Source organism: Pimephales promelas, chromosome 20, assembly GCF_988280905.1.
Source record: "Pimephales promelas chromosome 20, fPimPro1.hap1.1, whole genome shotgun sequence".
Classification (NCBI taxonomy): domain Eukaryota; kingdom Metazoa; phylum Chordata; class Actinopteri; order Cypriniformes; family Leuciscidae; genus Pimephales; species Pimephales promelas.
Window position 1 is genome coordinate 195566 of NC_142788.1, and position 26356 is coordinate 221921.

The 26356-nt window shown below is 38.1% G+C and overlaps 2 protein-coding genes across 2 annotated transcripts in view; both read left to right on the forward strand.

Annotated features, from left to right (window-relative positions):
- Positions 1-1176: 1176 nt before the first annotated feature.
- Positions 1177-26356, forward strand: part of LOC120486291 (deoxynucleoside triphosphate triphosphohydrolase SAMHD1-like) — a 48778-nt gene continuing 23598 nt past the window's right edge. The window contains exon 1 of the mRNA XM_039682223.2: positions 1177-1276. The gene's annotated coding sequence lies outside the window, so the exon portion shown is untranslated. The remainder of the gene's footprint in view (positions 1277-26356) is intronic.
- On the forward strand, positions 1192-25223 carry LOC148970507 (uncharacterized). The gene is made up of 2 exons (XM_089124265.1): positions 1192-1276; positions 23965-25223. Exons 1-2 carry the CDS (start codon positions 1265-1267, stop codon positions 24886-24888), a joined length of 936 nt encoding a protein of 311 aa, XP_088980391.1. The 5' UTR covers positions 1192-1264; the 3' UTR covers positions 24889-25223.

The following is a 26356-nucleotide window of genomic DNA, read 5'->3' on the forward strand; positions in this document are numbered from 1 at the left end:
GCAGCAGCAGCGATCCGAACCACTGACGGTAAAATAAAGCCCCGAACTTGCCAGTCGCGCCGGGCCGATTTCGCTCACGCATCACTGTTACTACTGGATCCAGTGAAGAAATCCATTGAATTCGCTTCAGAATTAATAACATCAACACCACGAGATCCAGCGAGAAACACTCCGATTCTGCACAGAGTTCTGTTATAAACCATATCAGATCAAACAGCGCTTACGTGGAAAAGAGGAGAAACACTTATTATTATTCACCATAGGTTTAGGCTAATGTAGTAACTTAACTCTATGATAATGTGGAAGAAAGTCAAATGCTTACGTAGCCTACACATCTTTTCCCAGTACTTCAAAACTATGATATCATAATAATATAAATAATGCTAGTTTACGTGACGTTACAAACGCGCCTCACGGAATAGAGCAAGGCTAGCATTTGTCCTTAGAAAAGTTACATTTTTGGAATAAGTTTTGAAATAAGCGATGGTTTCGCATGATAAGACCCTTATTCATCGTCTGGTGTCGTTTAAAGACATTTGAAGCTGCACTGAAACTGTTATTAACTGTCTTTTGGACCTTGGACCGTCTGGTTCCCATTGAAGTCCATTATATGGAGAAAATCCTGGAATGTTTTCATCAAAAACCTTCATTTCTTTTCGACTGAGGAAAGAAAGACATGGACATCTTGGATGACATGGGGGTGAGTTAATTACCAGCAAAAGTTTTTCCAAAAGTGAACTAATCCTTTAACAAATAGAAAAGGTGATCTGATGCTGTTGATTGTATTTTAATTTAATAAAATCATTGTTCCACAATTGTTAGATCTGAATTTGTCACTAGTTGTCTTCAATTATTCACTTTATTAACTCATTCATTTTAACACTGTTTCAGTGTTCATTTAACACTCTGCTGAGAGTTTATATAATTCACACACTCAGTGGATGATTTTGCTGTGTAGTTCGATCTCCTGTCTGAAAAACTGATCATTAGTAAATCCAGGTGATTGGAACAAAATACTGAGGATGACTTTTACTTTCTGAAGCTGGACTTTCCTCATCTGAACAGTGCAACAGACCATAAAAACAATGAGTCACCACCCATACTGGACAAACCCGATACTATCATGAAGAGTTTCATTTCTAAAGAAAAGCTTTCATAGACGTGGCAGTAGAGACACCAAGAGACTTTCAAACCAGCAGATGATCTCCGTCTTCAGGAGGCAGCCAGAGCGATATCGTACTGCTCCAGCATAAACCTCATAAAAATGGCAACCACAGTAAGTAAACAATTCTTAGAAACTAACATCACAATTAAGACAGATACGATCACAATATCATAGTGAGAACCAACTGTAAAACGTAACATTTTTAAATAATTGTATGCATTGGCTTTTAACTATTATTATTAACTTAGCTATTATAATTTACAGCACAGTGATATTAATTTCTTAAACTGTTATTGTTAGTGTAATGCTTAAAGTTTTAGGTTACACTTTATTTTAAGGTGTTAATGTTAGTCTAATTATATATTTAAGTGCTAACTACAAACAGCAAAATCCCCCGTGATAAATTAAAGCAATGTTTACACACAGGGTTCGAATTACAAAGTGGCTTTCGGGGGATTTTTCCGATCCTCCCTGACTGACTTTAATGCTTTGGGTGCATGTTCGCATTTAAAACAATAGTGTGATGCAAAACAGGTTCGTTGTGTGTGGGTGATGGATCGAAGGAGACACAGGGTCGGCGAATGCTGGAACTCTAACTAAACATGGAACATTAACTAAAAATATCAAAAAGGCAACAGAAATAGATGATAATTAATAGGCTACTCTTTCCACTGGACACAGCTTTCTGGATACAGACGTAGTAATCCTCTTCCCGGTGAACACAGCTTCACTGGATACAGTTTATAGACCCACTCTTTCCGCTGGATACAGCTTTCAGAAGTCACTTTCTCTCAGGATACGTGCACGAGCTCCCAGTCTCTCTCTCACACACTAATGTCAGCACGGCCCGCTTATATGCGGTCTCCTCACGCCAAGATTGAAATTTTACTGAAATCACAGTTGTCATTTGAACTTGACTCACTTGTTCACCGCTCGTCCCCTCCCCGCTCGCCCGCTACAGACTTCGCTGAACCTTTGCTGCATTTATTAGTGGAGACAGATGTTCGGAAATTGAATTGAGCGAATAAACACTGACACATTTTTAATATCATCATTTATTTCAGGAACCTTAATGTACAGAAAATCAAAATATATGTGACACAAAAAATCGACAGTGTTTTAGAGCTCCCCCTAAATGTCTCAAAGTAGGCTTTCAGGGGAGCCCAGGTCCCCTTAGCTCCCCCGTAATTCGAACACTGTTTACACAGAAACGATCTGAAGAAAAAATTCAAAAGTGGCGTTGCAATATCACTTTTTATTCTGCGTTTAGACAAGCGTTATGGGTGGGAAATCCGTGTGCATATGGTGACGCAAAAGTGTGTTAAATGCAATGTAGTATGCACTCCAGGCAGCTAGGTGGCAATGTGGAGCACTGCCACACAACAACACCACGTCCGCGCCCCTGCGTACAACCTTAACTATCTAGCAGACTTTTGCGTTTTTACCCTTTAGATGGGAACGCAACGTAGCCTGGCTGCGCCCTCCTACGCACTTCCGCCCAATTTCATTTTCCTTCAGTACTGCGTCTGGGACCGCTCCATATCCTTAGGTTTCCAGAAATACATTTTTTGTAGGTCCAATCAGCGAATAGAGGGAGTGGCTGAGAAAGATGACGTTGATGTAGTGCGTCAGTTTGAGTTCAGTAATGGCAGCGGAGAAAGACGTGAGAAAAGCTATTCGGTCTGTTGTTGGAAAAGGAACTGCCGAATATACAGAATTTAAAGCCGGATTGTTATCGTCTCACCTCTTGTTGCACAACTGAGGACCAAGTGAAGGAGGCAGAAAGTTTGTAAGTTTGTGCTGGGCAGTTCGTGCACGATGACCGACGGACGGTTTAGCCTGGTGTTGGCGGTGTTCGGAAGCCCCGAGTCCTGGCTGCTAAACTATTGTTGAAGATCCGCTCAGGAGTCATGTGTCAGTCGCTCATATTCCCAACTGTATATTTACTGATTCTTCTGATGAATAGAACATTTTGAGCCCCTTTGTGCACTCGTGCAGGAGGCTGGTGTGTCAGTTTTACATGTTGGAAATCATACAAATTGGTTGTGATTTTTTAAAAATAATTGTCATAAATAAAAATGTGAATGTAAACCATACTTTGAAGATATTTGATTTTCAGGTTTAGATGGCAATGGTTAATTTGTTTTAATAAAAAAAAAAAACCCTAAATGCCACATAAAAATGGACAAAACACATACTTTGAAGACCATAATTAAGGTAATTACGAAACAATAAGACGTAATATGAAAAATTGTAGTTTATTACACATCTGCAGATAGAGACAGACTGATCATTCCCTGTAGCAGCTAACATTACAGCATTTGCGGCAGATCAGAAACGACCACAGCGGCGTATTTGTAATGATTAGACACAGCTTCCACTGTTGAAATAATATATCACTGTCCTTCGTGTCAAATATACATTTCGAATTAATAATTGTTCCTAGATTAACAAAACCTGCAGCTCTCGTTGACTGAAATCCTATTGTAAATATAATCCTCTGATCATTCGGACTTGTTGTTTCCAGCCGTTTCGGCGCGTGACATACGTCACTCACGACACCCCGTTAGCGATTGGCTATGGCAGATCGTGAGTGACTTTGGGCAGATCCAATAGATTTAAACTTTAATAGTGAACCCGCCTACAAGGAAGGAAACGTTTCTCAATGGAGCGGTTCCAGACTCTATGTGCAAATGAAATGTACTAGCGTCTGGTTAAACCAGGCTAAACGCAACGGTGATATTATCGATAAATGTTCTCTTGTAAACAGGGCCCAAAGCTGCTCAGTGTGCATATGTGTCCACACCACGCAGTGTTGAAGTTACTGAGATAATTAAGTTTGGCTAAGCCACGCCCTAGAATGTAGATTGACCAATCACAGCCCAGCCAAGAACGAGCTCCCACAGAGGTCGGACACTTTTTCACAGCGCTCCATTGACTTTCAACACAGGCGTCTCATATTTTTGGTCATTTGCATTTGCATTTGCATCGGGCATTTGCAACACAGATACGCGTTTCCCAGAGAGGTTGGAGGGGGGTGTCCGTTTTTTCCCTTCCCAAAACAGAAGTCAAATCCTGACAGTGACAAGTGTCGTGTTTGGATTAAACTGTGTGGACGTCCTCAGTCAGCTAAACCCCTCAAAGATCAACAAGCACATCCTTTTTTACTTCTAACCTTACTGTGAGTGTGAAGTTATATTAGTTAGACCGTTTTATAATGTTTTAGGTTATGATTTCGGTTCTCACACCGGTTGTTGATACGCTAGCACACGCTGCTAATAAATAGAATGTTATACAGTACTCGTGTAGTCCGTTTGCTTTGTAATAACGATTATAGAAGTGAATAGAGACCTACCCAGCTCTGCATGAACAGTGTTGCTCCCTGATATTGTTAGTCCCAGCCTCCGTCTCCATTAGTAGGAAATACGGTGATTATTTTTTGATTGTGACCAGCAACGTTAACGTTATGCTTTTGCCTCTATTTTGGATTCCTTGTTGTTTCTTGCGTTTGTATGTCTTGAATATAGCCTTCGAACGCATATTGCAGCCTTCTTTCGGACACTTTATTTGCTGCTTTATAAAAGTTTGATAACATTTCAGCAGGAAGAGCTGTTACAGCATAAGCCATGCAGAGCCCAGATGAAGATTGACGGATGTAGCAACAGTAACTAAGGGGGGCGGGGCTAAGCCAAAGGTGAATTGACCATTATTGAAGACACATGATGATAATAAGTATAATCACTGAAGGAAAGAAGTGAACAACTTAAATAATTTAACAACTACTTAACAAGCAGCATTACCAGCTTCACTTATTACTAACCAGACTCACTTTATTTATATATATTTATTTATATAATCTATGGTTGGCAGTAGGGCTGGGCGATATATATATATCGCATGACTAGTGTTGCCACGATACCAAAACTATTGTTTCAATACCGATACAACAGTCAAGAATTGCGATTTCGACACTTTTTCGATACTTTTCCTGAAAAGGAAAGTATTTCTTACAGGGCGTTTCACATGCACCTCCTTTGCGTAGGTCTGTGCTCTTTAATGCTGTAATAACCTAATATAAATAAATCAATGACAAGCATACACATGCTCTTATTATAATCATATAGCCTATAGATAATTTTAGCTGATTTTTTGTATGCTTTATTTTAGCAGTTTCCAAATTATTTATGCTATGAAAGTTGAGGGGGAAAGTTTTACACAATGAATAAATAAATTAAACATCTCCAGTTAACTAGTAGAGAATTCATGTAGTTCGGTAAGCGGAGCGCTCTTTTCGCTGCTATGAATACAGTTTCTTTTGCAGACTCACTGATAGTGGTTTACCCATTTCTAGCACATACCACCACATGGCATATTAATAATGCCCTATTACCTAAACATGTGTGATTGCTGATGTATGCTCATGAATAGGCCAACCAATGTGTATTTTTTATAAATAAAGATAATATTTTGAACATCCAATGAATTGACAGATGCACTTCCACTTCCGACTTACTTTAGCTATTTAAAGGGGGGGGGGGGGGGGGGGTACTGCTTTTTTTTTTCTTTGCATGATTGTGTTTATGGGGTGCAATATAACTTGTATTCATCGTTTTTCTTTTTTTAAAAAGTCTTATTTTTCATAAATTTCAGCTTTATTGTCAGCCGCGCTCTCCTCTGTCATTTGAACGAGCGGTTCACTTCCTGATTATTTGAAAACACTCCCTCAGAAACAGGCAGTGGGCTCAGATTGGTTAGTTTGGGCCGGTGTGTTGTGATTGGCTAAACTGTCGCTCAAGTTGTCCGGAAGATTCACGCCCATTACCTTTACGGGCGAAACGGGCCTGCGCTCCGGTCCTATCATGTAAATAATGGTGTCGAACTGCAGTATCAGTTTAAGGCAGAATCAGACCGAGAAAGCCGCGATGAAGAGATTTAAGCAGAACCTCACCACACACTCTTACTAAATGTTTCTGAATGATAATTTGCTACATTTTTTAACTTTATACGCGTTTGTTTAACACAATAGCATCTGACTGGCAACAATAGCAACTGACTGGCTACTAATTTTATACTCAAACAGCGTTGGCATTAGTTTACATTCTTGATCAAATCGAAAATAACGTCATAAAACATATACATGAAAAATGCATTTATAACATTAGTACTTATACAAAATTCAGGTCCATAATGTTTGTACGCGTTTGTCGTAGACACAAAATAGCATAACTAGTAGCCTAGTGGCAATAAAGCCAGCGCTGGCATTTGAAAAAAATAAAACACAAGGCTACGTCTGGAATTATACTGTCACGGTGTGGCTCTGGCAGAGGAACGAGGAGACCGGAGTATCGGGGAGAACAAGGGTTTTTAATATATATATATAAACAGGCAGGCAGGCAGGCAGACAGGAACACGGGCACCACACGGGTTCACACTAAACATCAATAGACAACGACCGACAAAGACAGAATGAAACTGAGGGAACTAAATACACAGAGGAATCAGACATACTGGGGTGAAAACAGGTGAAACAGATGAAACAGGACGCTGAACGGGAGGCTGATGAGGGAGTGAGTTCAGGTGTGCAGACGAGAGGATCATGGGAAGTGTAGTGCAGGAGACGCAGACAGGATGGTGCAGACGCAGACTGTGACATATACATGCAAATACATTTAAAATGATGAAGTCTTCGCCCTTCACTTTCTACATGAACTAGTTCAGTTCATAGTTCTTTTTTCCCATATGTTGCGAGCTGCTTCTTTTTTAATATTATTATTATTGCCACAGCCCATAGCCATACAACCACAGACAACAATTATTTTATCGACGGGCAGTTTGCACAGAAATGTAAGATTTTTCTAAAAAAAAAAAAAAACATAAAAAAAAATACCAAGTAAAAACAAAATAAAAATAATAAAAAAATACAACAAAATAAAAAACAATAAATAAAATTTATAAAAAAAAACAAAAATACAAAATAAAAAAACAATACAAAATCTAAACAAAATAAAAATAATAAAAAACAAAAAACAAAACAAAAACACAAAAATACAAAATAAAAATAATAATAAAACAAACAAACAACAAAAATAAAAATATAACAAAATAAAAAATAAAATAAATAAAAAATGAAAAAAAAAACATAAATAATAATAAAAAAATGAAAAAATAAAAACAAAATAATTTTTTTTAAATAAATAAACAAAAAATAAATAATTAAAAATAAAAAATAAAAAGAAAAGAACAAAACAAAAAAAGAGAAAAAATAAAAACAAAAATAAAAAATTTTAAAATAATATATAATAATAATTAAAACAAAACAAAAATAAAAAATAAAATAAAGAAAAAAAGATAAAACATAAACAAAAAACAAAACAAAAATACAAAAAACATAACCTAAATACAAAACAAAAAAATAATTAAAAAACAAAACAAAATAAAAATAATAAAAAACAACAAAAATAAAAATTAAACAAAATTTAAAAAAAATTAAAAAACAAAACAAAAATAAAAAATAAAAAAACATTAATAATAATAAAAAAACAAAAAAATAAAAACTAAATTAAAAAAATTAAAAAAACAAAAAATAAATAATTAAAAATACAAAATAAAATTAAAAGAAAAGAACAAAACAAAAAAGAGAAAAATTAAAAACAAAAATAAAAAAAATAAAATAAAAAAGTATAATAATAATAAAAACAAAAAATAAATAAAAAAAGACAAAACAAAAAAATTAAAATAAAATAAAAAACAAAAATAAAAAAACTGAAATAAAAAATAAAACAAAACATAACATAAAAAAATAAGTAAAAAACTAAAAATTAAAAAAATAAGTAAAAAAAACAACATAAAAAAAATAAAAACTTAATAAAAAAAAAATAAAAAATAAAGTAAATAAACAACATAAAAAAGTTTTTTGTGTTTATTGAAAATAATTTGACTTCACACAAGATGTACAATCAAGTAACATCGTTTATTGAACAGAAAGGACTTTTTAAAAAAACTAAGAATATTAAGTGCTGGTTCTTGAAAATATATATATGTTAAGCAATTTTCAAAAAATATCAAGTAATATTAACTGTATTGAACAAAATGACAAACAATTATTCAACATTTATGTAAAAAAGCACAATGGGGAAAAAGTGGCAACAATATAAAGTGCACAACTTTAGTTTAAAAAAATAACAATGGGGAAAATCCCAACAATCAACAGTGGATAACTTGATTTTACAAAATCCCAAAGATGGAAAAAAATCCCCAAAATATAAAGTGCCTAACTTTATTAGAAAAATAACTATGGGGAAAAAATCCCAACAATCTAAAGTGCATGGATTTATTATACACAATAACAATGGGGACAAAAATCCCAACAATCTACAGTGCCTAATAACAATGGGGAAAAAACCCAACAATGTAAAGTGCTCTATCAATAATTGTTGAAGCCAAAAATTGGTTTAACGTTGCACATGACCCCATCTGGATGACGACGTCACAGGAAATCGAATCTCCTTTTTCATCCAGTTTACCAGAGGTCCATGATTCTGAATAATAAGGAAAGTTGTGAATAAGTAAAACAATATAGTGCTTTTTGCTTTTTTTAAATTTAATTATATGAAATTAAGTTGAAATAAACAATTTTACCTATAGTACTCTTTGGTGTTTCTTTTTAAAAGCTTGGAATGTTCGCACTGGGCGGCCCATTTCTTTACACGTATTTATGTACGTTTTGTATGCCTCAGCCAGAGACAATTCAGGGTGAGCCCTTACAAGTTCCACCTCTTCAGGTGACCACCTCCCAAGGATGTGTGCTGGGATTGTTCCTGTCTCCACCCTTTCAACTAGTTGGTCTTCCTCTTCCTCGGCTTGCGTTTCTGTGTCTTCTGGTTCTTCTTCTTTTCGGGGTGGGTTTTGCTCCTTTGTCGGACGCTTGCTTGGATTCACCTGGGTTTTGGGGACCTTATACGGGACAGATTCGTGCAGCCTGTTAACACGAGGTGAGTGGATAAGAATCAATTGAGATAGCAGGTGCGCCTGCTGCATCTCCCTCTGACTCATCGGCAGCTGGCCCATGAGGGTCCCAAGTGACGAAAAAAGTACAAAATCCCCGTTTTGGATCAGTGCGACCGAAGACAGAAAGGTTAGTACTGCAACTTTTTTCTCCTTACTCATAGTTTTTGGGAGTCTTTGGAGGCATGGATGGAGCCAAGGCATGCCACTGTCCTTGTATATTTGGAGGTTTTTGGCGTATGTTAGATTTGCTCTCTCCATGCCCGCACATATGTCCCCCATGAGTGTCGCTGCCTGGGCTTCTGTGGAAGGGATCTCAGTTTCTCCGTAGAGCTCAATATAATCCTTTTTGTTCCACTTTGCTTTTGCATTTCTGTTCTCATCCCAGTACACAACAGCAGGGAAGAATTTGAACGCTTTTAGTGCCAACTCCAGGCACGTCTTTACATCCTGACCCGCTGCCTCCACAAGCTGGATCGCCCTTTTGAAGGTGTGCGGGTACTTAAAAGCGTCCCGCTCCACCAAGTCTCGGCTTAAGTCATTGATGGTCCTGCAGCCAATCAGCTTTCCAAACAAAGGTGGGGTCTTGTCTTTCAGTGAATTTGTTGCAATTTGGGAGTTTCTTTCATGCAGGTCCATGAGAAGAATTTGTACAAGCGCTTCACCAACGATAACTGGTGGGGCCTTCAGGGAATCAGTTATGGGAAAATCCTCATGACTCTCATTATTTGCAATTGGTTGTTGAACCAAGTGGTGAGTGGGGGTGAGTCTTCCCCCACACTCACACTTCCAGCTGGAGCCAGTCCCAGGAAGCCCCTTCTTCGAGTCACGCTATTTGGGTTGGTACTGTTAGTTCCCAAACTGACTGAGAATTGCACCGAAGTTTTGCAATTTGGTTTGCCGAAGAAAAGCTCTTCCAGAGCGAGCTCATATTGGAAGGCAGTCCAACTGTGTGCGTAACCTCCCTGGCCTTTGCACTCTTGCAAGAGGTTGTAGAGGGTCTGAGTCAGCCAGTCTGTCACCGGGTGGATTACATGTCTCAGTCCCAATTTGTTGTGATTGTCAAGGAAGATCAGGAACATCGGCTGGTCTTCAATGAGGTTGCAGATGTTCCGTTCGTTGTAAAAATGACGTGCCTCTAGAGTCTCGGGAAAGTGGTCCCTTAGCAAAAACACTCCCTCCATACGTGCATAAACTCGGCAATTAGTCTTGCCCGAAAGGTCACGCATGGAGTCGATGTAGTCTTTGGCCTGTTTGAGCAGGGATTGAGTGTGTTTGGGATTGTGGAGTCCACAAGTGGTTATGATCCTGCTTACAGGATGTTTGGGGATCCTCGCTGCATAACCGTGCGGTGTCGTTGAATAAAGCTGAACAAAGTTCAACTCTGAGTATGGAACAATGCCATTGAAGACCACTCTGAGGTTATTATCGATGGTGAGCGGATGCTGATCCAGGTTGGATTGGAAGTTTGCGGCCTCAGCCATCCCATAGGTAGTGAACAATGTCCCCCTGTATCCCACGACCTGTTGCAGTCCATGTCTGGACCACAGCAATTCCATTTTGGGGTGAGCCGGACGGATGGTGCAGGCTGCGTGCAAAGACACGCTTTCGATTGCTCCCAAGTCAATCATCTCGGCCAGGTTGATAGGATCTCTGGATTTCTGGCCAAATTTGAACAATGTGAGGACAAGTGATTGCTCAGGACTGGTATCGACTTCCTTTATCGCCTCCATGAAAAGGTTCAACACAAACGCTTGGTCCTCCTTCAAAATGTACATCCGCCCCAGGTTGAACGTGTTGTTTTTCATTATTGTGTCTCGTTGTTTTTCCTCCGGCGGCAGATTTTTTACCTTTTCGGTGAAAACGTTGAACACCGTGTTGATTACAACAACTGCATTTGCACGGGCGGCAATCTCCGTGTTGAAAATCACACCAGGGTGGGTGTAATGGGCGGACACAACTCTGAGATTTAAGTAATGCCCTCCGTCCACGAAGGCCAGGACAGTGCCGTACGTTTTTTTGAGAGCGGACAACCCAGCCCCAGTGTATGCCTCAAGTTTCACGTGTTTCTTAATGATGCTCCAATGGTGTTGGAGGTTCGGCATCAAAAGTTTCCCAACACAAAGGTAATTGATGGGAATTCTTAATCCAGAGAGCTCTTTGATTTGTAAGACCAGGCTGTCAAAGTCGTAGACAAATTGGAGGGCACCAAGGATTTTAGGATCCAAAATCGTGCTTGGGAAAAGTGGAACGTGGAGATCTTCGTCCATCAAGAAATCGTTGATAAAATTGTAAGAATAGATGGCATCCAACAAAGTTTTGGTGTTTGCATTGGTTCAACGTTAATTCGATGAGCAAAACAATGTCAGATCAACGTTGTTTCGATGTCATATTTCCACGTTGATTCAATGTCAGTTTGCTATCTGGGATCAGCGCTGCTGCTTCTCTTGAGCTGCGCCAGAGCGATCTCACGCCACAGCGCCAAAACGCTATTTATGTTTTTGAATTTCTAAAGAAAATGGATGTAATTTGAAAATTGAGACTTTGTTTCATATCAATAGTAACAAACCACAAAGATTATTGCGATTTTTTTGATGCGCGCAGCCGCGATACAATGATCCATTCATTCAAATGAAACAGGATGACTAATCGATTCTTGAGATTTAAGAATCGATATCGGTTCGTAAAAATGAGAATCGATTAATATCGAGAAATCTATATTTATTACCCAGCCCTACCTGCCAGTACATACAAAATGTAAGGACTTTGCCAGGCGACTCAACCCTCCCCCGAAACGTACACACACGCACACATTCACTCACTTACCCCAGTGGCATCGAGTTACAAGACTTTTATGACACCAGTGGAATGTGTGGCCGAACGAATGTCTCTGAACAAAGAGAAATACATTTCTGTTGTTTTAAAGACTTTTAACAAAGGTATTCAAGGGTTTTATGCATGTGTGTTCTCCTCCATGTCACAGTGAAATAACTTTGTTTGGTCACAGTGTAAATAGAAATTAGAAATACCTTCTTCATGCATTTTAAACATAAGTGTATATTCCTTTAATGTAACATAATGTTCCTTGATATCTCTTGAATGCTTATTGAATGAAACACTCGAATATGCATAGAGATGTAAAGTAAAGTGTATTTTTAATATTTTGCCGACAATGAAGATCAAACTGTTTTACGAGGAGCGCACGCTGAGGAACAAAGGACAATAAACCGAGAGTTCCCGTGTGCAACGTCCACTCCCCTGATTGGCTCCAGCCAACAGAAAGGGGATGGATTTCTCCAAGGGGATAAAGGAAGGAGCGCGGCTCCGCCCAAGTCTCTTCCTGGAAACCCAACGTGTCAGAAGCATGTAACCCTCACGGGGATCTGATCCGACCATAGTTCTTTTCTTTTGTTCGTCTAAAAGTTTCGTCTTTTCCTCAAGTGGACTACCAAGTTCGTCTCCCAGGAAAGGAAGTGGACTTTGCTGAACTATTTCTTGGGTAACGTCACCTCAAAGGCTTTAAACCTCTCAAACACTCGCGCCGAATGCCAACGAACGCCACGTGACTCCCCACGGAACAAAGGAGCCACGGCGCAAGCGACCAACCATGCACGCTTCGGGACGGGCCATGCAAAAACGCTGTGGCTGCGCTCCACGTGACCCGCGCGCACAGGAAAGGACCTCCAAATAAAGAAGTGGATGTCTGCAAACTTCCTAATTAAATGAAAATAAAACCCAACTTATACACTTTGGTGCTTCTAAAAGTAATTTTAACCACCCCCTGAAGCATATACACTCTCTTTGCCCATTAATACCTGCGTAAAAAATCTTGGTGTTTCATTAGATAATTCCTTGAAACTGGATAAGCAAGTCAATCCGGTTGTCAGATTGTGTTTTTTGCATTTATGAATGCTGACTAAAGTTAAGCCTTTTCTATGTCCCCAAGCTTTTGACAGTGGCCTCATAGACAGTCAAATCTCTTGCTGGCGTACATCAAAATGTGATTTTGAAATGACTTTAGATCAGCATCTAGATCAGTCCTGTTGGTACATATAAAATACAAACATAGATTATCTATTGACCTTTAACAATAAATTTAAATAAATGACTGTGAACAAGATAAAGTTCATAATAGACAAACTTATTGCAAAATGATACACAAGTACATAATTACCTGAATCTAATATACTTATCAATTCAATATCTGGACAAGGCCTCATGTGCAACAGAGCCCGGTTTCATCCAATCCTTACTGTGGCAAGCTTCGACACTGCCATATTGACATTGTCCCAATGCCCATTGTATGCTTGTTAATCACATGATGAAGCACACCACCAGTCCAAAGACCCTAAACAAATATAAAAAATACTGTCATTAATACTAAATAATAATAATACTTTTATGAAGAGGGAAAACATTAAAGGGCACCTATTATGGTGCCCAGGCCCAGGCTTTAGAAGGAGCCCAGAAGGGAGGGGGTGGAGTGAATGGAAATAATGAGCTGTCTTTAAAACAGTCGTGAGAGGTCTACAGACACTTGATTTTTATACTTTCTTTTTCAGAGTACTTACATTTTAATTATGCATTGATATATACAGAAAGTTTAAACAAATGGAAAAAAAGTTTTTATAACAATCCTACCTACAATACCTTTAATTCTTAATAAGAGCTTGTCTATGTATATTCATGATGTCTAAAACATCAAAATGTACAAACAAACTCGTTATTAAACATCACTGGACTACATAGGCACAAGTTAACAATACGTTTCAGTGTTCATCCAAACACTGTTGTGAAAACACAGGGCAAAGACACACCAACTACAGTCACATGTGGCACATATCTGACAAAAGTTGTGTAACTATAACACATTATTGTGTAAAAGGTTTCAACACACTTTGTTTAAGAGGGATAACACATTAGCTGTGTTAAAGGTAACACAAATGTGTAGTCCTTATAAACACAGAGATGTGTTGAGTAACGAAACAGGTTGTGATTAAAATTTGACACATGTGTTGTCCCTGAGCAAACACACTACATGAGTTAAAATCTACACAACATGTGTTGTCTCTGAGCCAGGGCTGTAGTACTCGAGTCCGGTCTTGGACTCGAGTCCGGACTCGAGACCGTTTTTCTATGGTCTTGGACTTGTCTCGGACTCGCTGGTATTCGGACTCGGACTTGTCTCGGTCTCGGCCACTGGTCTTGCCAAATATGGCTTTTGGTCTCGACCGAGTCCAACATTTTTGTATGTGTGTTAATTACTAGCCTATCTGGGTAACGTTAACCTAGAAAATGAAATTAACCGACCAAGTGCTCACTACAACGGAGCGCGTCTTCTCATGCTGTTACTATAGTTACTGGGTGTTGTGCACAATTCTAATAATTCCTGCAGGTCTCACCGTCTCCCATTTAGTCCCACAATCGTAATCCGAACATATTATAAAATCAAATCATTCTTTTAATAACTATCTGCCAGACGCAATTTCACAAACAGCGCGAGCGTTCAACGGTGCCGCGTCTTCTGTTCTCTCGTGTTGTGGAAGCCGCATCAAGCGCTGCTGCGATACTACACACTCGCGTTCAGGAGTCGGGACATGACGGGATATTCACTTGCATTCGGGCCAGTAGTGCATCGTGAATAAAGCTTACCATTTTCACGTCTTTTTAAGTCTTACCTGTTTAACATTCAAGCAATTTTAAACTATCAGTCCTCGTGCGCACTCTGGGATGACTATGAAGAACAGCTGGCCAGTAACAAAAGTTATTTTTCACGGATTAGCTATATTGCTTTAACACTCAAAACTGAGTCAATTTCGGTCTTCGTGTGTATAATGGTCTAAACATAGTCGGTTTTGTCTTTAATAAGCAGAAGAGAGAATCCATGCACTAGCTCTTAAAGTGACAGTAATCATATGTGTCGGTTATTAATTTTGTCGTCAAAGCAACAAAAGAGAGGTCTTAGTTAAAGGAATCAGGATTAATAGCCTATGTGTTTAATTTATTCAGGACTAAAATACTATCTAGTGTTATTTTCCATTTGATTACTTTATTCAGTTTCTGTCTATGAATACTATAAACCATTCAAAAAAGTTTCTCTTTATTTGTATCTTTATTGTATTTATTTGTGTAACTTTTTTCAATTTAATTGAACAATTTAAATCAAGCCTTGTGTTGTGTAAATTCTTAACAACATTACCCCATTGTAAAAAAAATGCAATGAGCACAAACATTTAGGCAAGAAAAATGTAACAATTTTGTTTGGGAAAAACGAAATTCAGACCCTGAAGACTTTTTTTTCCCCCGTCCTGGACTCGGTCTTGACTCGGACTCGAACCTCTTTGGACTCGGTCTTGACTTGGACTCGACAAAGGTGGTCTTGACTACAGCCCTACCCTGAGCACACACACTACATGTGTTAAAATCCACACAACATGTGTTGTCCCTGAGCACACACACTACCCCAGACAGCAAACTGACATTGAATCAACGTGGAAACGACGTCTCTCATGACATTGAAACAACGTTGATTTTGCTCATCGAATTAACGTTGAACCAACGTCAGACGCGGCATTCTTCAAAGCTAAATGAAAATCGAAAATTGGTTTGCTTTCATAACGTTGAAACAACGCGTTGATTTCAAGTTGATTTTCCGTTAGTTTTGAACGAATGACGCGTCTGACGTTGGTTCAACGTTAATTCGATGAGCAAAACAATGTCAGATCAACGTTGTTTCGATGTCATATTTCCACGTTGATTCAATGTCAGTTAGCTATCTGGGACATGTGTTAAAGGGCACCTATTATGGAAAATTCACTTTTACATGGTGTTTGAAGATAAATGTGTGTTGGCAGTGTGTGAGCAAAACCACCCTAGAATGATAAAAATCCACCCAGTGTTTTTTTTTACAATCTTAAGAAATCATATGCACTGTTCTAGATTCAGCTCTTTGTGACGTAGAAAGTGAGCAAGGGGTTTGATTGACAGTGTGGTTGTGGCCTAGACCCTGCCCTCGGTGATCTGTACACACCATCCTCCATTGTTTCAACGACAGTCGGTAATGTCTCCTAGAATCATAAGTGTTCTGTCGTGGGATGGGATGTAATAATGACATTCATAGTAGTTTCACTTATTTCCGACATCAGAGCCACTGAAAACACAGTGGATGTATTGTATTTTGGAAATTTAAGTGGCGCCGTTCCTTCGTAAATAAGTTTATGTCTGAGCGAATCATTTTCTGACTGACTGTTTTGTGAACGAGGGTCAATTGAAAGCAGGTCTTGCTTCAAAGTTAATCCTCAAGGGTGGATCATCTACTGTTTGCGATCCACCGTCACCTCCAGTGTATTTTATGATTTTTGAGCAAATACTCTTTTCAGTGGATGTCAGCCAATTCAACAACAAATGCGTCTAAAGTTGTTGTCGTCGTAGGATGTCTGTGTATATAATTTAAACCTTGTTTGTATAGTGTGTAACCACACTTTATATATACGTAAATATATATATATATATATATATATATATATATATATATAAGTCTTTATTTAGCGTTTTTCTTATTACAACACAACATACAAAGACAAAGAACAAGGGGCACTATATATTGTATAATAACTAAATAAAGTATTACAATTAAAGTGTTAGAATTGTTTCGATTCTTTTTATGCAAGCCATTTTCCCCAATGCTTATTGTCACGGTTGTGGGTGTCGGCAGAAGAACAGGCTGAGGCAAAAGCTCCAATACAAAGGTTTACTCAGATTCAATCAGGAACAGGTACAGACAGGCAAACACTCAAACTCCATGTAGACATTAACATCGACCGACACAGAATGACTGAACAGAACAAACTAGATACAGACAGTAATGAACCAAAACCAGGTGAAACAGATGACGATGATTACAAGACACAGGTGATGAAAATGCACTAATGACGGTTGGTATGGAAACAGATGAGAGGCGGGAAAACAGAACAGAACTAAACCAAAGGACTAGAAAAAAGGGGGAAACAAAAGGATCCTGGGAAGTGAAGTGCAGATGACAAAGACAGACTGGTGCAGACGAAGACTGTGACACTTTTTATATATGTGACATTTGATACGTAGAAAGTATGTCATTTTCTCCATTGAGTGTATCTCCTCCACTCTTTCTTTCCATTCCTTAATCCGAGGTGGGTCGATCTTTAGCCAAGACCGAGTGATAGCCTTTTTACATTCACTCATTAGAATTTAAAAAAATAAAATAAACGTCATCTTTTTGGATCACCTCTAAATATATATATATATATATATATAAAGATATTGTATTAAAAACTGGATATATGTTGTTGTTCTGTAAGTTAGCCATCTTCTCACATTTGCCGCAGAAGGACCCGTATGACAAGTAAACATGACGCTACAGGTCCCTCGCATAAATGTAATTTCGCTTGTACGTAGCAAACTTTATCATAGAATGTGTTTGTAGTTTCAAAAAATTGCGCCAACGTTAGTGTTTATGTGTGTGTGTTTTGCACATCCATAATTGCTAAGGGGACATGATTACAACTCTATAAGTACATAAATGTATCAAATAACCACACGAGACGTCCTGGTCCATTCTCATTTGTGTTTATTCTGCCGGAGTCTCTTCGTAATCTGGGTCTGATCAGAGACTATTTATATATTCCGATTCAAACATGTAGGACTGAATGACATTCAAAACAGCGGCTCTCTCTCTCACTCTCTCAGCCCTTCTGCTTACTGACTGCCATAGGTCTGCATGTGACGCCCTCATCCAAAGGCAGGGCGGGGATATGCAGCTCATTTGCATTTAAGGTTGTGTAGACCAAAACAGCACTTTTAAAACAGGCCCCAAAAACGACATTTTCAAATGGTTATAATAAATTAACTGTGGGGTATTTTGAGCTGAAACTTCACAAATACATTCTGGGGACACCCGAGACCAATATTACATCTTGTAAAAAGGGGCATAATAGGTGCCCTTTAAAATCTGCACAACATGTGTTGTCCCTGATCACACACACTAACACTACATGTGTTAAAATCTACACAACGTGTTAAAATATACACAAAATGTGTCATTTTTAGCATCTCTTTTTTCAGGTTGTGTTGAAACATTTTATAAGAGTGTGTCAACACTCACCATCTGTGAATTGTATGCAGTGTTTGCTATGTTCTCAAACAAACACACCAGTGTAAATAAACTTTATTATATACAAGCAGCATTATCAATCAGGGGTTGAAGCGTGAATAACTGAATAATGTACAGTACAGTGAGTCTGTCCAGTCATTGAGCTTGAAACATTGTCTTGTTCTTTGTGTACACATGCATTCTGTACTCGACTATTGATTAAATGCTTTATATTTTTTACATCTGCCCCTTTTGCTTTATTTTTTAAATGACACATTTTGTGTGTTAAAATGACTTACACGTTTATTGTGTTCAATTTGACACAACAGGTGTTGTCCCTGAGCACACTCACTGCATGTTTGAAAACTGACACAACATGTGTAATTTTTAACACATCTCTTTTTAGAGTGTACGTGTTTCTGAGCCTTTGTGTTGCATTTATGTTTGTAGTTTTGTACACACAAAAATTCTGACAACATTTGAAAGATTACAAATTTAAGAATGTTTAAGATCGGCTGATCCTATTTTCTTTACATGGCATCACATGAAAAATGAAGGTAAGGAGACTAAATTTAACATCCTGTTTCTCTCTATTGAGCCTGCCTGTTAATGCTCAGAAAAACTAGCGATTTCTTTTACTTAGTCAATTTCCCCAGTACTAGCATTATACGCTAAACAGTTTTTAGAGATAAAACTCTTTACAATCGATTATCATGAAAACAAATCTCAGAGAACGGTTGACTATGTACCGATGTTTTATTAGACCAAAGGTTCATTGTTCGCCGGAGTTCTCCTTTAAAAGGTTTAGTGTGTTGTTTTTTTTTTTGATGAACTTGCTCAAATAAACAGTGTGTCTGTTATGAAATGGATGCTTGAGCCTCATTTATTTTTATTATATAAATGTATAAATTCTTTTTTGAAAAAAAAAACCTCAATCACTGCGCCACCGCCAGTAGTTGGTCCATTACCACCCACTGCGGTGGTAAAAAACTGCCACCATCACTGGCCTATTTAAAGGGAGGGTTGACTGCTTTTTTTCTTTGCATGATTGTGTTTATGGGGTGGAATATAACTTGTATTCGTGGTTTTTCTTTTTTTAAAAGTCTTATTTTTCATAAACTTCAGCTTTATTGTCAGCCGCGCTCTCCTCTGTCCTCGAACGAGCGGTTCACTTCCTGATTATATGAAAACACTCCCTCAGAAACACGCAGTGGGCTCAGATTGGTTAGTTTGGGCCGGTGTGTTGTGATTGGCTAAACTGTCGCTCACGTTGTCCGGAAGGTTAACGCCCGCGAAACGGGCATGCCATGAGCTCCGGTCCAGATGTAAATATGTGTCGAACTGCAGTATCAGTGAGGCAGAATCAGACCGAGTAAGCTGCGATGAAGCGAGTCAAGCAGAACCTCACCACACACGGCTCTTACTAAACATTTCTGAACGATAATTTGCTAAACTTTATACACGTTTGTTTTACACAAAACTGGCAACTAATGTTAAACACAGAGTCGGCATTAGTTTACGTTCTTTTTATATATTTTTTTTTTATTGGAGGATGAAGCATGTTAAATTTGACAAACAGTGAAATAGTTCTCCAGTTTCATTTTTTATCTTAAAAAACCAAAACCTTATAACCAAAAAAAATAAATAAATACCCCTCCCCCCTCACAACATAGTCATCCCACCCGTAAAGTTAAAGGGTTAGTTCACCCAAAAATGAAAATTAAGTCATTAATTACCCACCCCTATGCTGTTCCAACCCCGTAAGACCTTCGTTCGTCTTCGGAACACAAATAAAGATATTTTTGATTGAATCTGAGGGCTGGATCAGTCCTACATAGACTGCCTAAGGGACTGGCTCTTGACGGCCCATAAAGTCATTAAAGAAAAGGTTTAAATATTCCATGTGCCTACAGCGGCTCAATTATACGTTTATCAAGCGACGAGACTACTTTTTGTGCGAAAAAAACATAATTAACGACTTTATTTGACTATTCCATTACTTCCTTATGGGCGCATGCGCGAGAACTGAGACGAAGACGTTCTCATTCGTCTACTTCTTGTTACCGGCTGCTCACCGCTTAGGAGTTTTACCGCCCCCTACCGTATAAGATGATGTGCTGATATAGCTGGAAGCGCAAAACTTTCTGTTTACAAGCAGAGGAAGATGCACGCTGTACATACGCTTTTCAATTACCGTATTTTCCGCACTATAAGGTGCACTTAAAAGCCTTTAATCTTCTCAAAAAACGACAGTGTTCCTTATAATCCGGAGCGCCTTATATATGGATCATCATCTTATACGGTAGGTGGGGGTAAAGCCCCGTTCACACCGCCAGCGACACGCAGCGACAAGATCCCATTCATTTCAATGGAGCGCTGGCGACATCCGGCGACACGAGCGACAGTGACCGTTGGCGACAGAATGTGGGCGTGTCAAGCGACAAGAGACAAGCGACAAAAGTTGAGAATTTTCAACTTTATGCAAATGAGAAGCGGTTTTCACGAGCGACAACCAATAGGAAAGAAGACTTTCAGTGGAGCTCAGCTCACGTCACCGTCTCGAGTGCAGGCAAGACAGAAAGAAAGAGAGTTTGAGGACGATTTCACTGTTTTATATGATTAGACTGTAACCACATACATGGATAATAAAATGATGCATGGAAAAGAAACTGTCGACAGTGAGTTTAATTCATACATTTCACGTTATAGTTCGAGTGTTGTAATTATATGATGCACGTTAGCACTGCTGCAGTTCATTTTACAATTTCCCCTGCATTACATTGACTATTAGGGACAAGAAAATTTATTATTAATCAAATTCGAATGACGTTTTTATAATTTGTGACAGTATGAGTGAGTTTAATTTGTTCATTGATCGATCGTTGATCTAGTAAATGATTTAATCCACTGAACACAGCTGTGGAGATATAAAAACACTCTCCCAACAGCATATGGTTTCTTTTTAGCCTTAAAAGTCATTTATTCCCAGTCAAATTTAAATAGTACTAATTCCACAAATAGTGGAATAAAGTCGTTATTTATGTTTTTTTTCGCACAAAAAGTATTCTTGTCGCTTGATAAACGTATAATTGAGCCGCTGTAGGCACATGGAATATTTAAACATTTTCTTTTAATGACTTTATGGGCCGTCAAGAGCCAGTCCCTTAGGAAGTCTATGTAGGACTGATCCAGCTCTCAGATTCAATCAAAAATATCTTCATTTGTGTTCGGAAGATGAATGAAGGTCTTACGGGGTTGGAACAGCATGGGGGTGAGTAATTAATGACTTAATTTTCATTTTTTGTCACGTAATGATCAGGACGCAAGTGCAAGTAAAAAAAACGTAGATTTATTAAACACATAAACAGATATCCAGAATGACAAGAAATCAAGACATGCCAAAGAACTGGGAAACAATGACAATGATCCGACCGTTAACAACCCAACAGGAAAGGCTTAAATAGACAGAACTAACGACTAACAGATGTAACAATGCATGAGGTAATAATCAGCTAATCAGTCCAGGTGATGACAATCAGTGCAGACACACACACACATGAATGGATCATGGTTAACCAACCATGACATTTTTAGGTGAACTATAACCCTTTAACAACATTTTGGGAGAACAGAAGGGGGCGTGTTTCAGGATCCATCAAATGAACAGGGAGAGACAGTTACATTCATTCACACGAAACACACTCCTTGTCGGCCGCGAGATCGATTCCCTCATCCATTTGCGTAGAAAAGAAATGTAATATTATGATTTCCGTCATTGTTTTATATATATTTTTGATACTAGATATTTGTACCGGGCTGGCCCACATTGGCCAGCGGCCCCCCGGAAAAAAGTCCCGGTGCTCCAGATGGCAATCGAGTCGTTTTTGTAGGCAATATACTTCCTGATTTTTAAAAGACGATATCTCTGCTTACACTGAACTTTCAGCGCTGCAACTTTGCAGATACTGTTCATGCACCAACAGCAACATTATACACTATTTAACATGAAAAAAGTGAAATCGCAATCACCCCCCCCCCCCCCCAACATGGATTTAACTTGGTAGGAGAATTGGGAGAGGAGTTTTGTGATTCTGCTTTCTCACACTGCTACTAAGATCACTGTGTCATAGAATCCCAGCATCCCACAGTGTCATGTCCTGATTTCAGTTTCATATCGCATATCATTTCAGCCCTACTATTTAAAGAAAAATAATATAACAAATAAAGAACATGGTAGCATACTTACAATAATAGCATCACACATTTCAATTATCGAACAGTTTAAATGAGGAAATGTCCTTAAAAACCTTAAAATCTCCTATATTTTGCAGTTGATTAATTTAGATTGATAATAACAGGTAAAAAGACTGATGCATTTTGTTTCTATTTTCCACAATGTCAAAGCAACGCATGCAGCTTAACCCCAAATACAATACAATAAGACAAATACAAATAAGAATGTCAAATGTTGAAATCAAATACCAACCCACCAAACGAATTTTCAAACAGTAATAAACTGTAAGTTATAAAACAGGTATAGTGTTGCCTGTAGTTAACTGTAAAATGTAGTTTTTTGGGTCACCATGGTGCTGAAGAGTAGAGCCTGTGCTTCAGTCCAGGAGAAGATCTACAAACATTGATGATACGCTGCATGTTGCTTTATTTAACGGGCCCAGAATGATCTCATGAAATGGCGTATGTATGACACGGCAAGTCGTATTTCCATTTGTGGCATGCTATCAACACGCATAATCGCTTTTCAGCATGTTTATGAATGCCATTGACTTAACTTTACATTACTAAACGTATAAATATATGACCTACTCCAACCCCGTCCCTAAACCTACCCGTCACTGGGGTTAATAACGTTTATGAGTCTTCCCCTACCATCCTAGGAAAAAAATATTGCTCCCCAAATGTAGATCTACATTTTGCTTCGTTTCGCTCGGACATTTAATGGCGTGTACAGACACGCGGAATCACTTGAACACTACCAATAACTCTCCTAACCCTAACCCTAACCCATACACGCGGATTGCTCAAAATGCGTATAGACCATTTTGCAAGATGTAAACAACATTGTAAAGAAGCACTTCCTGTTTCAGTTTTTTAACACTACATAAAAGCTGGGATAAAATACAACCAACAGAAACATGTAAAACTGAATCAAAAAGTTAAACAACATCTTTAAGAAGTTTTCTTTACATGTGAAATAAAGAAAACAGTTACAAACTGAAACAGGAAGTGTTTCTGGACCAGTGTTGTTTACATCTTGCAAAATGGTCTATAGATAACATGCCACTTTCAAGTCAAGTTGCATATGTTTATGCAAAAGTGATGATGTCATGTTGAACAGGCATTGACTGTGTAGTTGCTGATGCAGTGGATTTTAGAGATCTCATATGGTATAGGTTCACGGTAATATTTTGCCCATATTATTAATGCATTATAGACTTCAGTTAATACATTTAAATGACAGTACCTCCATTTAAGGCAGTTTCTGCAAGTGAAATTAGTTAACTCGAGTTTTAGTGCATTTTTACAGTTACAAACTCTAAATTACAGTAAAGAACTACAATTAACCATAAATTACTGGCAATGTGTTGCCATTATTTTACTGTAAAAAAAAGGTCTAACAGTGCACTGTTAACTAACTTTATCTTCTCAGACTGGCTTCAGCGCAAGCATTAATCAACGCAACAAACAAGAGTTATTTCTTGAGGGAAAACACATTATCCTTCAAGATCTGAAATTGAGAGATGATTTAAAACAAGAAAAAATGTTCACCTATCTCTCAAAAAACATCCCAGAATATCCGACTCCTGTAGAATTTCACATCACAGAATTGACCCATGTCACTACCAAAACTAACCTTCGGGAGATCTGGGACTCGGAGGGATTCAAGGGTCTTGATCAAGATTCACTTTTATGGTGGAGCCTGAGGATCAATGAAGCGGATATAAGAGCAGCCGAGGAGCGTTACCTGAAGAGTTCGATCCAAGACATATCCGATGAAGAAATAGCAGCTCAGCAGCCGTTCCTGAGTAAATTCACCACTTCACCAGCATTCATAAATGAAACCTCATGCTACGGCAACTTCGCGTTCACATTTCCTCTGACTGAACTGATGGAGACCTACAAGAAGCATATGTGTAAGGACGAAGAGCCGGTTCTCAGGGTATACGGGACCAAACTTTTCAAGAAGCTGATTGAGTATGTCATTCTCGTTCACAGCCCACAGCTTAATGAGACGTTTAGAAGATATCCACTGCTGACCCCCAGCCCACTGGTTTCTCATGAGGGAAATCAGATCATCTGGAGAGCACAAGCCATTTGTGAATTCCACAACTATCAACTGGAAACCCATGGAAAAACAGCACACACCCAAATCATGGATCCATTTGAGATTTATGTGTGGGATCATCTTACTCTTGCCTTTCACGTCAATAAGGATGAGGTTCTTACCTTCCCTAAAACAAGGCTTAAAGCAAGCCTCGGTTGCTGTAAAATCGAATCAATTGCGGAAGGGGATATCTCTGACCTTAATGAAGCTGCTGCATTTCTTGAAAGTTTGTCAGAAACTGATAAATGAATCTGGGGAAGTGAAAGTGGAATAAGGATGTGCAAATTTTGAAGGAACCCTACAGTTCTTGGCTTTCTATGTTTTTCGCCTGAAATCTAACAGTTGTTCTAACTAACACTTTTAGTTTGAACTCATTATTATGGTGATCAGTGTTCCCTTCGGTAGGGCACTTGGAAATCCATCTATATTATTGTAATTCTCTTCTTTCTGATGCTACACTAAATGATAAAGGGTAACAATTAGGTGACCAAACTTCTAACAAAATTGTTAACTGGTTTACTTGTCATTATAAATAATGGTCTTTTAAAACGTTAACACTTAAACACCTTGTGAAACTTTTAATTGGATCTTCTGTATTTGAGACAATATCTTGTGATTGGTCTTGCTTGTGTCACACACAGACTCATTCAGCATGTTCGTTTCATTCATACACAACAATGGTAACCATTACATTTTATTTAAAGTAAATTATCAAGTACTAGTTCTTTTTAGTTACTAGAACTCTTGCGTAAGCGAACTGTACTAACTAACCATTTATTAGTACAACAGACTATTCCTATATCACTTTGTTTAGTTTTTTTAAGGGAAATGGGTTGCATGTTTTTCTAAGTAAATCTAACTAATACAATTTTACAGTGTACATGGCTTGCAGAAATAATTAAATAAAGGTAGAGTGTGATTTTTATATAACTAATATCTGTATCTCTTCAATGACAAACTGTAATAAAAAGTGATTTGTTTAAAACAGTTTTGAAAGTGTCTAATTGTGTACTTATGTGGAGTTGTGGAGCAAAATACACATAAATCACAAAATATACAAAAACAAGTACAGTTACAGATCTATAAATCAGTATTCAGGTAGTATTTAAATATTAAGTTATAATCAGCATATTAAATTGCACATTAGATATTAGATATAAATCAAATATATAAAAAACACACACTCTATAGAAATGATAATGCAAATCGAACTGTAAACCTTATAACAACCTTATGATTGTTTTTTTTTCACATAGCTGCAACAAAGACTTAAAACACTCCATCATTAATGTTCATATAAATAAAATCAATACATGATTGTTGTAATGAATGGCTGGAGGCAAGCTGGTAAGGACCCAAAAGCAAACTTTAATATAACTTAATCAAAACTCAAAACAAAGGCATGGTAAGGCATGAAACTGAACCGGGAACACTGACAGGCAAGCTGGACAAGAAACATACAATACTAGACAAAGACACAGGGCAAACAAGAGGGCTTAAATACACTGACTAATTACAAGACAAGGAACACCTGTGAACAATGACCTGACAATTAACAGATGACAAGACACATGGCAGGACCACATGACAAACAGGGAATCACATGACAGACAAGAACAAGGAACAAGACACAAAACCCACACCCTGACAATTATAAACTATAGAGGGTCTTCTTTTTGTGTGTATGCTCTTATTAATATCAAAACCTTGTGTTTTT